The sequence below is a fragment of the Tursiops truncatus genome, chromosome 2, assembly GCF_011762595.2.
Source record: "Tursiops truncatus isolate mTurTru1 chromosome 2, mTurTru1.mat.Y, whole genome shotgun sequence".
Classification (NCBI taxonomy): Eukaryota; Metazoa; Chordata; class Mammalia; order Artiodactyla; family Delphinidae; genus Tursiops; species Tursiops truncatus.
In genome coordinates this window covers 138,447,406-138,464,716 of record NC_047035.1, presented here as the reverse complement: position 1 = coordinate 138,464,716, position 17,311 = coordinate 138,447,406, and the positions used below count along the sequence as shown (strand labels likewise).

At 46.4% G+C, this 17,311-nt stretch overlaps 1 protein-coding gene across 2 annotated transcripts in view; it reads right to left on the bottom strand.

The window, feature by feature from the left end:
* The window catches only part of ABHD2 (abhydrolase domain containing 2, acylglycerol lipase), a 110,281-nt gene that overhangs the window by 10,358 nt on the left and 82,612 nt on the right, over positions 1–17,311 (bottom strand). For both annotated transcript variants that reach the window (XM_019945792.3, XM_019945793.3), the window contains exons 5-7: positions 15,302–15,485; positions 4,808–4,900; positions 2,146–2,256 (exon numbers count right to left, since the gene is read on the bottom strand). In XM_019945792.3, coding sequence (XP_019801351.1) covers positions 2,146–2,256; positions 4,808–4,900; positions 15,302–15,485 — 388 coding nt within the window. The remainder of the gene's footprint in view (positions 1–2,145; positions 2,257–4,807; positions 4,901–15,301; positions 15,486–17,311) is intronic.

Genomic DNA, 17,311 nt, shown 5'->3' with positions numbered 1-17,311 from the left:
ACAGCATAAAACCAGATGTCACTGTAGACACTAAGAAACTGCAATTCGAAGACATTTACTAGAACTTTGTTTTCAACAGAATTCTTCCGGGCAGAGTGATCTGGACCACTGTGAACTGGAATGAAATATGTACTGGATAATAGAAATGAGACAGGGATTCAAAGTCACCGACTCTGTCCTCCATGGAGCAGTAGTCAGAGACACACTGACATTGACAAACCCTTCGGTGCTTCAGCAGGCAGGTCCTGCAGCTTTGCTCTGCCCTGTGCTCTGAGAGGCCGGCACGATTCAGCCTGGAGCTCTGACACCAGGAGACAGGGTCAACCCCAGGTCAGAGGATCTCTGGAAACCTCATTTCATTCTGACACAGATTAAGGCCTCTGGTTTGTGAATAGTAGGGGTTTTTTGTCCTGACTGGGGTCTTCAGGGTATCTCGGCTCCCCTGTAGCTGTAGATCTCTTCCACTCCCAGGCTCCTTAGACATCTCTGCTGGCGAAGGACCCTCAGGTTGGACTATTTGGGCCAAACTTGACAGGGAGGAGGCCGAGTGCAGAAATCATCTCTAGAACATTTGTCTCCGTGAAATCAGCCCCTCTGAGGTCTCAGCGGGCCAGGAAGGCACTCTCGTCCTCCAGTATTACTGGTGGCGGGTTGATGAGGAGGCTGCCCAAACTGGTTATGATCATGAAAACTGCTACTATCTAGCACTATTAAAAAAGGAAGAGGGCTTCCCTGGTGGCGCAGTGGTTGAGGGTCCGCCTGCCGATGCAGGGAACGCGGGTTCGTGCCCCGGTCTGGGAGGATCCCACATGCCGCGGAGCGGCTGGGCCCGTGAGCCATGGCCGCTGAGCCTGCGCGTCCGGAGCCTGTGCTCCGCAACGGGAGAGGCCACAACAGTGAGAGGCCCGCATAACCCAAAAAAAAAAAAAAAAAAAAAAAGGAAGAGTTTTAGGAAGAGTTGAAGAACACTCTCTTTTGGGCTTAAAAAAATTTAGAAGATGAATGAAATTTAAGTAACTTTGTTTTCTTTTTCTCATTAGTGTAGTGTCTGCACCACAGTAAAGTTGCACATCCCATCGTAAGTGAGGCTGGGTATAATTCATTCTCACCTTCTGAACGTGCCAGCAATTTCCCAATTTCCATTTCCTTTGAGTAACTGTTCATGGGCATATTTCAAAGTTACTTGGTGTAAGAAGGCTACTAAAATCCCATAAGGAAGGTAAATACAGATCTCATACTCTTAGGTCAATATGTGCCTATCTATTGGATGAACACTAGCTTGCTTTAGGCCACACCTGAAGGTATCAAGTGATCTCTAAATAAAAAGGATGACTTTTTCAAGAGAACGATGAGGTCAGAGATTAACTTTACCTCTTCTAGCTAATGCTAACCTCAGTCAGAAACTACTGGTGCCAGGAAAGAGGACACTGTCAGTGTGGTGACCTCAGGTGCCTGGAGAGGCCTGGAAGGGCGGCAGGGAAAGGGCAACCGAGTGAAGTGGGCGGGCTTTGCATATTACACTCAGAGGAGAGTCTTTACGCCCCTAAAGGAAGAGGCTCTGTCCATTTTTCTTGTAACACACAGCTCTCTCGGTCTATTTTTGGTTTTTCTACTTTTGATAGAGACATAGGCAGGTACAAGAAATATTTTCCTTCTCCTTTTACTCCAATGCCACATGCAGTTTATGTGACATCTGATCCCTGACCGGTGTTGAGGACTGTGGACAACTAGGGCACGCATACCCCAGCTCCCCAGTTCAAGCTCAGTTGGCCATGCAGGAATGTAGAACGAGTGGTCAGAGCCTCTTCCTATTTTTTTTTTTTTTTTTACATTTTTTGGCCATGCCATGCCATGTGGCATGTGGGATTCTAGTTTCCCGACCAGGGATCTAACCCGCACCCCCTGCATTTGAAGTGCTGAGTCCTAACCACTGGACTGCCAGGGAAGTCCTCTTCCTATTTTTTTAAGAGACATTAGAAATTTGGATTTCTCTGTGAAAGCTTCAGTTTTTAAACAGTAGACATTAAAAAAAAAAAAAAACAACCAAAACCCTTAACACTAAAGTGGGCAGAGGAAACCCCTAGCGCTGGGCAGCAACGGCCTGCTACCTCCCGCCTAGCACCCTGCCCCAGAGCATGGGCACACCTCATCACATTGTCGTCGATCTGCATCAGGGATGTGGCTGTGTAGAGGCGGCTCAAGTCTGTGTCCTCCAGGCTCTGAGGTTTCTTAACATGGTCTCCAAAAAGAGCTTGCCTACAATGAGACAAGAAGCAAACAGAGAATGAAAAGCAGATGATAAACCAAATCATCACACTGTACAATGAAATACCTTACAATTTTGTCAATCATACCTCAGTAAAGCTGAAAAAAATTTTTTTTTAAAGCACATGATAAACAACCACAGCCGAGCCTACTTTCTTGCCCAGAGGCAAGCCAGGAGAGGGTCTCCGACATAGCGTCTGCGCGTAACTTAGAAATAAATCCCTTCAGGCTTCAGAATGTCCCAGAGGACACCCTTGCACCGTTGACTTTTGAATAACCGAAGAAGGATCAACAGCAAGACCTTATTTTCCTTGCCGCTGTCTAAGGGGCAGCTAGACAAACTGAAGATTGTGTTTGAGCCTAGGTGACTATTACAAAGCTGGCCCTGCAGAGAGGTCTCAGGATGGGCTCTGTGGCCTGTGGTGGGCTGTCAGCCAAACAGTGGGGGGCCTTAGTCTAAAGTTGTGGAGGCCCCATCTTTACACTGGTGTTGACACCGCCCCCTTTAGCAGAACCCCTTTCTCTTTATGAGCCCTTTGTGTCACTTAACAAGGAAGATAACGGTTAACCCATTCAGCATTTGGGCAAATCAACAGCCCTCCAATATGTTTGCTAAAAAGCTAACGTATACTCAGAAGAGTAATTATTTCCAGTAAGAAAATGATCCTTCTGGAGAGGATGACAACAAAGGCAGAGATCAAAATGTGCACATTTAGACGTCCATTCCCAGCAAGGGCTCTCACTCACACAGCTGAAGGAAGACTGAGTTTGCTTTGAGGTTTGGCCCTACAGTGGGAAAAATTCATTACGGAAACTAAATGCTCTGGTATCCATTCACAACCTCTTCCAAAGAAGAGGAACAGATTTCTTAAAAATTTTTTTTTTCAAAAGAGTATTAGGAAGATTATATACTTAAAGGATAGAATTCACAATTTAAAGTGTGTCCCAATAAAACTAGAACAAAATTTTAAAAAAGAAAAGACAATGCTGATAGAGAAAAAAAATTATAATAAAGTATCCCTAAAATTTCTAGGTGTTTGGCTTTCTGTGGTAAATTTTAAAAATGTAAATACCCTGAGAGCACATCCAGAGGACTCTGCCAGTTTGTTAAGAATTACAAGATGGACCCTTTGGACTAATTTATTAATGGCAAGACTGGGCCCTGTAGCAAAACAAATGTTCCCTGGGAGGAAGGAGTTCACTTTCCATTGCAGAAGTATGGGAAGACAGACAGAGGACTTGGAATTGGTGTCTGATGGCCTGGTTTCACCCCTGCTGGAACCTCAGCAAATCCCTGGATCCATCCAAACCTCAGCTGAGCCATACCTGAATCAGGGCCCAGCACACAACTGATGCTCACACACCATGATCTGAGCAGAAAGTCAGCCAGCCCGGGGGACATAAGTCTCCCTGTGCCCTCCACTCACCCAACACCAGGGCCTGGGGATGTGCCTGACAGCCTGAGGGGCCTGCAAGCGCCAGCCTTGCCCAGGCGCCATGTGAACCCCACCTACAGGAAGCCCAATCTAGGGTGCTTGGCTGGCCAGGTGGGCAGTACATTTTATTTTAATCACTGAAAAAAAATAGGATAAGAAACTGATCATTCAGTCAGGTTGCTTTTCCTAGGATGGCATCAAAACCCCCCTAAAATTGTACTTTTTGAGTGCCCAATATGTACCAGGCTCTGGGGGAATCAAAACACGCCCGAGCCATCCAGTGCTTTCCAGTTTAGTTCATGATGCGGGACTCACACTGCGGAGGCAGCAGAGAAACGACTTGTCAGGGGAGGAGCTAGCTTCACAGAGGCAGATACCCGAGACGGACCTAAAAGGATGGGCTGGGTTTGGACAAGCAGAGATGAGGGGAAGGGGGTCCTCAACAAGGGCATAAGTGGTGTGGGAGAGGCCAGAGGGCACGTGGGCCTCTGAGCGGCCTGGTCCAGCTGGAGAGGGAGGGAGGCATGGGGGAGGAGGGAGAGACAACATCGCTAACAATAATCACAACGATGAAATCATCACTAATATTTCTTGAGCGCTACTGAAGACCAGGTGCTGCTCTAAGCACTTGTCAGGGGCTAACCCACCAAAGGATTCTGAGCAGGAGACAGGCAGGCAGAGCATGGAGAGTGTGGACACCATGCTTGGCATCAGCAGCCAGACTCCTGTCATGCTGCTGCTTGGTCACAACCCCAAGAGCCAGCAGAGAACGATTCTGGATCCCCAAGCACAAAAGCATCCTAAGGAGAAAAGCTCCCCAACAGTGACAAGCCACCCTCAGGATTGCCCGCATTTGGGAAAGAATGGTGTGGAAACGGTTTCTCTTTCTTCTTGGACTTTTTGAAAATTATGGAAGCAGAAAGCGATTTGGTGAATTTGGTAGCTTGGGACAAGTTTGTTTCTAACCAAGTCACAGAACAGTCAGCAGACAATGTGTACCACCTCTGCCTTTTTTTTTTTTTTTCCTGGAGAAAGAGGAATTTTGGCTTTTAGTGAAATAAGCTCAGAAAGGAACTGTCTCCCAAGGGATAGGGAAGGCAACACACCTGTGCGAGAGGATAATTTTCTTCATGTTGTCGGCCATGAGGAAGTTGTAGAAGCGCCGGCACTGATCCCACTGCATGAAGGTTTCCTGGGCCCTGGAAGAACCACAAGTGACAGTGAGAGGGACTGTGTCCTGGAGAGGAGAGGATGGGGCTGGCGAGGGCAGGAGGCAGAGCTCTTGCCGCTGGAGAGCGCCGGCTCCCTACGCTGGAACGTGGGCTTGGATGCGTGGTCCTCAAACTACCTGTAGAGACACCAGAACAGCTGAACGCTGCTGAACATGAGGCCCCAGCCAGAAAGCTCTCTGGGGCCACAGGCTTTGTTGCTGACACTCCTGACGCCCTCCTTTCATCACCTTGGTCTTCTCTTCGTCACAGGACCTATTCAATTGTCATTTGAACATGTTCGCTACTCGGCTTCCTACCCTGCAAGCATGTTTTTCTGGCTTAATAACAGGAGTGTGTAAAGGGAGGGGGTGTGTGGAGAAAATAAGTGCACGGAAAAACCTGAAAACACTTATATGTGGAATCTAAACAATACAACAAACTAGTGGATAAAACACAAAAGAAGTAGACTCACAGAATAAACTAGTGGCTATCAGTGGGGAGAGGGAAGGGGGGAGGGGCCGTGGGGGGAAGGGTTATTATGGGAGTGTATGAAATCGTGTGTGAAACTTTTAAAAATGGTAAAGCACTATAGAATTTAAACAATCATTCAATAACAGTTTAAAAAATGGGACGGGAAAAAAAACCAACACTTGTTGCCATTTGTGAGGCAAAGGAAAATCATATACTTTGAGCTTTCTTTTGATTAGCCTTAGCATATTCAAGGGGCAAGGAACGGAAGAAGTAGCGAGGCCATCAACCCCTTCTAGGCCCAGCTGCTGGGGCTGGTCCTGAGTCTTTTTTCCTCTAGAGCTAGTGTGTGATTGGCACGGCAAGGCCTACCGACGTGTGGGGTCACCAGGCAGGCAACACCCCTGCTTCCAGATCAGGAGACCACGGGCTCAGAGACGTCAAGCGACCTGCCCTGGGTCACACTGGAACGGTCAGGTATGGCTGAGTCTAAGCCAGGCCTGCCTGGCTCCAGCACGTGTGTTCCGCCACCATCACCTTATCCCTCCTCTACTCGCCTCTGCGGCCAGATTTCCTCACCCACGTGTCAGGTGAACAAACACCGATGTTGTCATTCCCAGGCTGCCGCTCAGCCCTCCCCACTTCATGCTTTCTTCCCTCGGGGGGTGTGAACCCAGACACAGCTGCCATGGAGGCCACGCTAACCTTCATTTTGCAGATTTCTGAGTCTTGAGGCCTGATTCCATCCTGGGAATGAGTCTGGGTGTCACTATTCCCGTACAGATTCCATTGGCCTCATCTCCCAGATGGCCAGAGAGGGGACTCTTGAGAGAGGGTGGTACATAGGTATTTTTTTTAAAAATCCAGGGAGTTACAAAAGTAATTTCCCCAAAACTGCCACACTTCAATTTTGGAATAACAAACATTTCCCATAACATCGCGGTTAAAAAATCAGAACTGGTGGGAAGTTAAAAGTGAAAGGGTTTGTGGATTTAACGGCCTATGATGTGCTCATAAAACATGGGCTAAAGCTCACAGTGAAGACTAACACTGCCTTCAAAGGTCAAAAGGTCATTCTATAAATGCACGGGTTTTTTGTGGGGGGCTCCCTGAACACTGTAGGAGCAGAAAGGACGGGCCGGATCACCATGGGCAGGGCCCCAGCTAAGGCAGGACTGTGGACACTTGCCTCTTGGTCTGAGGGAGGAGGGGGGTCACCCAATCTGTGACCCACAGCCTGCTGCCAGGGCAGGTCTCCCTCCTCTGACCTTGGACCCAAGCTGTCCCTTCTTCAGAAAGCCTATGGTCTCAAAATCCCAGCTTTCTCTTGCCCTCATCCTTTTCTCCCTTTGCTGACCTTCTAACTGCTTTTGTTAGTATCTCCTTCATATTAGAGGAACTGCGGAGGTTGGGAAGGGAGGGGGCACTGACCATAAATTTAAGCTATGAGAAGATGCTCCAGTGCTGCAGATTCCTTGATTGAATCACCCCAGAGGTGCCACTCACTGAAAGGCTCTGGGAATACACGGGGGCCCCGGGCTCAAGGGACTGGGCTGGGACCAATGTTTTACCCAGTCAACGCTGGCCAACATTGATTCCTCATATCTTCGGTTTACCACTCAGTATATTTAAGGGATGTCTTTCACTACCTCTGAATATAAAATTAAGGGATTGAAACCTAATTTTATATTAGTTTTAAGAAAACATAATCAAGACCAACATATTATAAAAACATTCATTTCATATATCTAAAAAATGACCTGGTTTCTTCAATACCACCACCACCAACAAACTGAAAAGAAATAAAAGAGAGGGGGATCCTACAGACTAAAAGCAACTGAAGAGACAAATCAATAAATGCAATGTGTGGACATTATGGGGATCCCAATTCAAACAAACTGACTGTTAAAAAAACTTCCATGAGACAATCAAGGAAATCTGAACACTGACTAGAAACGGGATGATATTAGGAATTATTAATTTTTTGGTGTGATAATGGTATTGTGATTATGTTTAAGAAAAAGTCCTTAGAGTTTTTTAGTGCTACTTAGCGAAATATTTACAAGTGATATGACATAATGTCTGGGACTTGCTTGAAAATAATCCAGTTTACGGGGGAGTGGTACGTGGATGAGGTGCAGAAGAAACAAGAGTGGCCAAGAGCTAAGCATGGTTGAGGCTGGTGGTGGGTACACGGGGGTTCAATATCCTATTGCTTTTATTTTGTATGTGTCTAAAATGTTCCGTAACAATGAAGAAGAAGGAGGAGGAAAAGAAAGATAGAAAATAGAAAATCTTTTGGATTATGAGCTACTGAAAATTATTTACCCTGCTGAGGACAGCCAAAGATCAAAGTCAGTTTTAACTGTTAACCCTGAGCCTCAACAACCATTTTCAGGGATGGCAAAAGACCAGCAGGTGGTCTGGAACCATTATATACATGGCCCGTCAAGAACCTCACTCATGCAGCTCCCACTGAAGCCAAACTCCAATTTATCTGTCATGTTTTTGCAGTGAGAGGAAGCAGGAGGCAGAACCAGGCTAGAGGGGCAAACGAGCCCAGGGCTTGGGGCTGGTGATGGGATGAAGGTCTAACAAGATGTCCAGGCCACCTGGCTGGCAAGAGTTAGAGCAGAGACTTGAACTAGGGCCCATCTGACCCCACTGGGTAGTTCACCAAACTCTGCAGAAGCCACTTCACCTCTCCAAGCCTCAGTTTCCTTATTTGTCAAATCAGAAGGTTGAACTAGAGAAGCAGTTTTCACACCCAGATTGCTCTGTGGCTGAGGTAGGTAGACAGTTCTATCACAGGCCTGACAGAGGCCACCCTGGGGGCCTTGGTGTTGCTTTCATTGCTTCTGTTAATGGTGGATGGACTTCTGCAGACAGTGGTGGATGTTGTGAGTGGGGAGCCGGCCAACCGGTGGTGTTAAGAATGGGTCTGAATTCTGGCCTCGGCTGAAGAGACCTGAGGGATGGGCAGGCTCCTGGGCATGCATCTCATGAGGATGAAGAGAATGTCTGCCTGGAAACCAGATGACTCAGTCAAGAAGGTTTAAAGAGAATGGTGGTGGTGGTAGGGGAAGAACACTCAGATGAGACTATAACATAGGGTACCATGGCGGACAGACTTCAAGTATGACAGGGTGATAAGCATAGTGGTGTCATGAGAACAAACGGGAAAGAACGGGGAGGGAGAGATGACATTTATAGCCTCAGATACCGGTATGCCAATGGAAAGAGCACGCACAGGTGAACTCAACTCGGCAGAGTCATAAGATATGAGAGGTATCAGTGAGACTTGCTGAGATGAGAGCAGGATTGGAAGGAACCCTGCGATGGACACTGTGTAGCTATTTAAAATAAGGTAGACAAGGAGAAGCAGAAAAGTGCTATATGACAAGAAAACAGAGACCAAGGTGGAAAAACATGTGGGGAATGTTTGGGTGAGATCTGCCACGTCAGATGGAAGAAATGAATTTTCATTTTTTGATGCAAAATGGGCACCAAAACCAGGGGACTTCAGCTCTCTAGACACTGAAAGAATCCCTTACTTGGCCACACAGCAGAATATCCAAGTTCTTGACTTGCCTCTAAATAGCTATGTTCTCCAGAAGAGAGAAGGGATGGCAGGAACTGCTCCCAGGCTGAGCTAGATACTGGCCCACCAGGAGAAACTGGCTGAGGACACAGCAGAGATGTGTGGAACCTGGGAGAATGCAGCTAGGTCATAATTACAGGGAGGAAAGCCTTTGTATAATCCAAAGTGAACCCTTGTTGGAAGGAAGGCAGGTTTCATAGACTTCAGAAAGAACGAGATGACTCCAAAAGGGATGATGCCCCCTGAGAGTTGCAAAGCCCTCAAAAATAATTCTGTCATTGAGATGGCAAATGAGAAAAGACAGTACCTCAAAACACTAGTAAGGTTTCACTGGGAGTCTTATTCCAGAATGACATGTATGGATTTTTAAAGAACTTTATCCATCCATCTACCTATCTATTATGAAAACCAATAAAGTTCTTTAAAATGCTGTTATTTCTAATCAATGTAACATTAATAAGAGATTACCTGTACTGGTTTCCCAGCCATCTGCTGGTGAGAGATTTCTCTTTGCAGGGTTAAAAGAATTTTAAAAGGTGCTGTGGCAAGAGATGGATATTTTCTTTTCTTTTTTCTTTTTGGCCGTGATGCACGGCTTGCGGGATCTTAGTTCCCTGAGAGCAGGGATCGAACCTGAGCCCTCTGCAATGGACGCGTGGAGTCCTAACCACTGGACGGCCTCGAAGTCCCAGGAGATGGATTTTTAAATCACTTAGAAAAGGGTCCCAACAAAACAGGGGTCTGTAATTATGTTCAGAACAATCAATTAGGCAAGGAAGAGCTGAGACAACTGCTTTATGCTCCTGGGGTACTGCTCAGAGAAAGCTCAACTTTTCCAACTCATACTTTGCAAAATGAGTGGACAAGGCATCCATTAAAAGGAATTAAAGTTGGAAGAGAATGAACTGGGAGAAGAATGCATCTAACACCCAAAGAAATTCAAATCTCCTAGCGCATATAAATTTCATCTCAGAGTGCTGGGAGACTGTGAGAACACCACATAGCTTTCCTGTGGTCTTTGAGAAAATATGGAGGATGAGAATGAGAGACAGGTTCTATACGTCTGGGATGGGCAAGCATGACTCTCACATTCCAAAAAGGGGCACCACAAATTAAGACTGGTGAGGAATTTCTTAAATACCGTCCTAGGCAATATTAAAAAATAGCTTGAAAGTAATATGCCAATGAAACCTTAAAGTATATTAAGTATTTTCCCAGAATGCTTCCACACCAATATAACCAATATTTTTATTTGCGAAGGGAGGGGGTTCCCCTCCAGGCTTTGCCAATATGCAATCATTAAAATTTTTTTTTAATTGTGGTAAAACACACATAAATTTTACCATCCTAACCCTTTTTAAGCGCATAGTTCAGAAATCTTAAGTATATTCACACTGTTATATAACAGATCTCCAGAACTCTTTCATCTTGCAAATCTGAAACGCTATACCCAGTTAAATGACAACTCTCCATTTCTCTCTCCCTACAGTCATATTTTTGCATAGTTACCTTCCCCCCTATGTTTAATATACACAGTCTGCCATTTTATATATTTTCTTAATTAAAAAAAATACAAGCAGCCTTGTTTTCTACTGAATGGGTACATCATAGCTTACAACTATCCCTCTTGCTGGACACGTGGGTTATTTCTAACTTGGCCCTACAAGAGAGTCATACTGCAGTGGGGCAAAACCAGGACGAGCCTTGAACAGTGTGGCCTCTGGGAGGAAGATGGTGGCACCTCTGTGCCCAAGACATCCAGCAGAAGGTTCCCGGCTGGCAGCTGGTTGCCCTTCAGGGGCAGGGCTGACCTGTGGAGAGGTCGTTACCTCCAGCTACTTCAGCTTGAGACTGCAAGCAAAAGAAAAGCTCTCCGTACCCTACTAGGGACTGGGCCCAGAACTCTTCACACCTGCCTGTCTGGGCTTTGTGGCCAGACAAGGGTAGGGATGGCCACCCACCAACCCCCTTTCTTCCTTATCAGAATATTTTCCCTTAGGATGCACTTTTACAGGAATGGGATTAATGGGTCAAACGGCATACCATACACCCTCATTTTTCTGATTACAAAAATTAACAATGAAAAGTAAACAAAAATCCCCAAGGACAAAACATTTGGTTAGCTTCATAACCCAGTGGTGGCAAAGTTAAGCTCTTTTTTTTTTTTTTTTTGCGGTACGCGTGCCTCTCACTGCTGTGGCCTCTCCCGTCGCGTGGAGCACAGGCTCCGGACGCGCAGACCCAGCGGCCACGGCTCACGGGTCCAGCCGCTCCGTGGCATGCGGGATCCCCCCGGACCAGGGCACGAACCTGTGTCCCCTGCATCAGCAGGCGGACCCCCAACCACTGCGCCACCAGGGAAGCCCTTAAGCTGTTTCTTAAGGTTGGAATTCTGTCCGTGGAGTTTTGTCTAAACTCAGCAGATTTTCCTCCTTTGCTGGGCTCTGTTAAAAAAATTACTGAGTATTAAAATTATTTTACAGCTCGACTATGAACACAGGTTTGATGAAGTTACAGCTCTACAGAGGGACTTTATGAACGATAATGCTTGCTTTTGTCATAAACTTATCCATAGTCTGGAGTTTGCCCATTTGCAAAAGAGAGAATATATGCATAATTCGGCAGGAAAAGTGGGGCCTGCCTCTTCCTTGTGACAGGAAGGCCCTGCTAAAAATGCTGGGCTGTTAAAGTGGCTACGAGTTAGTGGTGCTCATGCACTCACTTAGCCAGAAACATACTGCATTTAGGGAGATCTGATGGTTCCTCCACTGCCCTGTAAGGGGCCTCTGGCCCCACCTCACCTCCTTCCAAAAATCCCTCCCCACTGACTCTCCACTTGACTGAAGACTTCCTTGGCACCCATATGCCTAGCGTGTCCCCATTAGTGACATTTATTTGTTGGTTTGCTGCTGTGTAAACATCATTCTATTGCCATTAGGCAGGTACAGACTATCTCTTACACCCAAATGGCAACAGAATGCTTGTATTTACTCATATTATTATTGGCGGATTCTTCAGTGCAAGATTGTTGAGGGCTTCCTCAGCAATGACGACTTGATTTTACCTGAAATGAGACTACAAGACCTTCCCTTCCCTTTTCTTTAAGCTCCACGAGGGTGGGGAATTTGTTGGCCTTGTTCACAGTTGTGTCCTATTACCTAGAAGGGTGTCTTGCTGAATGAATCAAAGAATCAATGAATGAATTAATCACGGGTAATCTTTAGGCATCACTACTTCTCCCTCTTGCATTTCTGTCTGGTTGCTATTCACTGGATGCATTTATAATGAAGGTCTTCATGACAGCTTCAAACGATTAATTAAACCAGAGAGTTAGGCTGAGTCTGACCACACACATTTCCAGGGCTAGTTAGTTGGCTGCTCTTTATCCTGAGGCAACATGTTAAGTCAGCTGGATATCATGTAGTTTTGGCACATCTGTTTCCCTCCTTCACTGGTTCAGCACCTCATCAAAGGTGAGCTAGTTTAGCAGCAGCTAGTCTGCTCTAACTACAGCAAGCAGGCGCTGGCTTCTGAGCCTAGAACTGGCTCTGGCTAGTGGGGAGGTGCGCTATAGGGACGAGAAGCCAGAGGGAGGGGATGGATCACTGACAAGCGGTTGTGTAGACTCAACAAGGAGGAATTTACCGGAAGCATGAACTCCTGTGTGGCCCCTGCAGAGGCAGACGAGCCCTCCCCGCTCCACCTTGGCATATAGGAAGCATGGCTGCCATCATCCCAGTGCTGAAAAGGCTCATTGCCCTCAAGCCTTGGCAGGAAAAAAAAGGTTATGCTGGTTTAAAGTAAGCCACTGTCATTTAGCAAGTAGATCTCATTAAACTGTTGGGGGGACCTGAACTCATTAAAATGTTGGGGGTGCACATAGGCGATGGTGTCTCCTTGACCTGCTGCCAGTTCCTGTGTGTAGGGCCACAGGATCTTAGCCTTAGCATTAGTTCTCTGTGCTCTAGAGGATAAAGTTGCCTGTTTCTCTCCTCTTTGCAGGAGGCTGATGTGACAGTGATTATGAGTATCAAGATCTTTGAGGTCTCAAAGAGAAGTGGTGTAGACCACGCCTGCAAAATGTTCAGCACCTCACAGATGTTGGTCAGTTTCCTAGCTTAAACCTTTGCCTTAGTTTGAACACCGTGGATCGGCAAACGCGTGAGTCGTGTGCTTGGCCAGCAGCAGATGGCGCTGTTGCAGCAAAATGAAATCAGGCTGTTGCTGAAGAGTCTGCGCGTTGAAAAAAAAATGAAAACAAACTTGTCCTACATCCTCCTGCTTGTCAAATCCAGGGCTCTCTGAACACAAAGTCAGTGTTCACAGTAATTTGACAGCACTTGGTTTAGGAGGGGACTTCAGCGATTCTGATTTTTACAGATGCTAGAAGCCTTGCCAAAAACGGGACCACTTGCCAGGTGACAAGGGCCTCCTGCCAGGCCCTGCTCCCTCCCTCGGATCCTGTGGCGGGCCCTTTGCTCATTGCTCTAATATTCCAGTCACTGGGCAGGATGGGACTTCGGTTAACTCTGGTTACATAATGGCTATGAATTGGGAGTTGAATATTTTTAGCCAAGCCAAAATAAAGGAACATGTCCTGGCTCACCAGAGTATAGAGAGGAGTGAACGGGAGGATTCCCATCAGGAGGACAAGGGGACTAACCTAGTCCTGCAATATTAGAGCTGGAGAGACCGCTGAGGTCCCCAGGCCCAATGACGGCTAAACGTGGCTAAATCTCAGGAGTCACCTGTGAAATGTGTCCAAACGCAGATTCCCGGCCCTGTGACGCAGATGCATGAATCAGGATCTCCAGGGCTGGGGCCCAAGAAAATGAGTTTATTTCTAACACGATCCTCCAAGTGATTCTTAATGAAGTGAGGCAGTCGCTAGTTCACTAGATTGGTCTTTGTCATCCACTGATCTAGTCCACTTCTCCTTTTACAATGAATAACGATGATAATTAACAGTTACTGACTTAACTTTCTACATGCCTGGCACTGTTGCAAGTAGTTCATGCCCATTAACTCATTTGACCCTCACAATGGCGCCATGGGGTAGGTACCATTTATTATTACCGTCATCTGCATATTGCAGGTGAGGACAACCGGAACCTAGGCCCTGGCGCTGGAACTCAGGGAAGGTTCCAGCAGGGATGTCTTTCATGTCTATTTTTGGGTACATTAAAATTCTCCGTTTTGGCCAGCTTTAAGGCTCAGGCAGAGGCTGAATTCCGAGCTTGCATTTGCCCTTTGGATATGTTGACTTCACATTCCAGTAACAGATATTTTTAGAAATAACGTAGCCCCTTATCCATTAGAAAATGACAAGATAGGTTTAAACTACACCATGAGAGATATAGGTGAGGCAAAAAGGAAGGATTCATTTATTAACTATAAGGACTCTTTGGCATTAGACTGGATCAATCAGGGAGCTTTTTGTTTGTTTTTACTTTTTTTGTGTGATTTTGGATTTCAAGAGTTCTTTAATAAACTGGTCATACCCACTGGTAATACAAAAGACATTATCATGAGCAGTGAGTACAGGAAAAAATATGAATGCATTTAAAGAGTCTGGAAAGATGTGTGTGTGAGTGTGGTGTGTATGAGTGTGTGTGTGTGTGTGTGTGAATGTGTGTGTGTGGTGACTCTGGAGTGATCTAGGACAACACTGATCTGGTGGGAGGTCAGAGCAGACGATAATGCCCTCCTAGGACTCCTCCTTCAGGGTTCTGTTGTTGGGAGACTAAGGGGAGAGGTAAACCTTTACCCAGTAGGTCATCTCTTGTGTGTGATTCTGGGATGCCTGAGAGAGATGACTATTTGACAGTGAGGGCATGGATTAAATGGTTTCTAAAGACCCCTTCCAGATGCCACCTGAGACTCAATTCTTTGGTAGACAGGAGGAATCTGGGGTCATAAGGCCCAGTTCTCAGACCCTGGTTCACCAAGTCTCCTCTGTTTTCATAAACCCACAGTTCTACAAAACTCCTGGAGCAAGAACAGAGTTAAGTCGTCTCACAGAGACTCCAAAGGGGAACAGCAGCTATTAAGGGGGGCTTTGGCTTATTCAATTACAGATCTGATCCCAAAATAGAGCTGCATATCCCAGGCTTAAGGGGTCTGATAAGACAAATCCAGTGTACGATGTGGAAGCAAAACAAGGTGAATCCAAGACCCAGAAACTTCTGCTCAGTCTGCCCCAGCATTTCCCCTGCTCTTCATGGACCAATGTCTGGTGCACTGGGGCATCTCAATAAACGAGTGCCAACTGGAGGACCAACGGCAGAAAGAACTGGGAGCATGTGGCTGGGATCACTCACCTCAGTGCACTGTAGCCCTGGCACACGCTGACGCAGCACAGAACCTTTTCTTGGTTGGCCTGGGTCTCTCCCAAGTATTTACACACGATGTTACCGCCCAGGCTAAAGCCCACGACCACCAGTTGGGTCAGGGGATATGTCTTCTTGATGTAGTTTACCATGGCTCCAAATTCCCAGGTGCAGCCTATGGGCAGAGAGGTAAGATGACTTGGTCATTTCGGGTGCAACAAAGATTGGAGAAAATGTGAGCTGGAAGGTTACTAAGTGGGTGTTAAGACTCTAATAGAGAGAGAGAGAGAAATATATACGTACGCAGCCAGCCCTCTGTATCTGCTGGTTCTGCATCCGTGGATTCAACCAAATACAGATTGAAAATATTCAGAAAAAAAATCCCAGAAAGTTCCAAAAAGCAAAACTTGAATCTGCCGTGCACCAGCAACTATTTACATAGCATTTACATTGTATTAGGTATTATAAGTAATCTAGAGATGTTTTAAAGTATACAGGAGGATGTGCATAGGTTATACGCAAATATTATGCCATTTTATATATGGGACTTGAGCATCTGTGGACCTTGGTATCCGTGGAGATCCTGAAACCAATCCCCTGAGGATACTGAGGGATGACTGTATAGGAGTGTGTGTGTGTGTGTGTGTGTGTGTGTGTGTGTGTGTGTGTGTGTGTGTAGAGAGAGAGAGAGACACACATACATTCAGCCAGACAGGCAGACTTCTCTTTGGCTGCCTGCAGCGAAGTTCCCAGATGCCCCTCAGTATTAGAGGAAACACGACATTAGTAGTGCCCATGAGGGAAGGGACCATGTATCAAACGCTTGTACAATGCTCCTTTAAAGATGGGTTGTAAGAAACCTATCTGGATACTCATGGAAATTAAAACAGATATTCAGGGTGTACATGAGCACCTGTGTTTGCACACACAGGTAAACAAAAGCAAGAGCAATACTCTTTGGGGTTAGATTCTTAGGCTACAAAATAGGATGTTACACCCACATGTACGATGATTCATGGTGTTAAGAAAAGTACCAAGTGGATGTTATTTACAGGACTGCCTTGTCAATGTGGGGAAGGGAAGGAGAGACAAACTTTAGTCCAGAGGGACGGCCAAGATGCTCTGTGGGATTAGGATAAAATGTTCTTGGTGACATAGGGACAGGTGCCGTGGGAGACAGACCCATTCAGAAACATACAGAGGAGACTTCTGAACGGAGAGGGTGTTTGGGCCCAGTCTGCCCAGGAGGGATGATGTCAACTGGTGTCCCCTTGGGAAGTTGGTGAAGTCATGTTATGTCTCAGCAGCTTTGCGAAGAGGAGAAGGTTAGTGGCCATACAAATGAAGGGGTTCATCACATCCTTCTAAGGCCCAGCCCCAGACTCAGCAGGGAGACAACTTAAAATAAAACCTAACAGGGAAAGTGAGGGACTTTGCCAAGAGGCATGTACGAGACAGACCAGCATGAAGACGGTATGGATTTTGTTCGTTGAAAAAAAAAAATGAAAACAGACTTCTTCCACATCTTCCTGCTTATCAAAGCCAGCTCAGAGGGCTGGACATTCCTAAGAGAGTTGAACGGCTCCTCTTCTAACCCACAAACCCTGAGGGACACGACCTTCTGAGCCGGGACAAGCTCCCCCTTGGATCTGTCTTCCTCTTAACAGTGGAAGGCCAGCACAACCCCATGCAGGGGTTCTCAGCCCATGGGGCACAAAGAATCACCTGGAGAGGGTGTTAGAAACGGGCATTCCTGGGTTTCACCCCTAAAGAGGCTTATTCAGTAAGATGGTGGCCAGGCCCAGGAATCTGCATTAAATGTGTTTTTTTTTGAGTTAGTTATTCATGCACATGGTACAAAATTCAAATGACATAAAAGATGTGGTAAAAGGTACTTTCCTATACTCTTTTTAAAAATACCAATGGCAGGGCTTCCCTGGTGGCACAGTGGTTGAGAGTCCGCCTGCCGATGCAAGGGACATGGGTTCGTGCCCCGGTCCG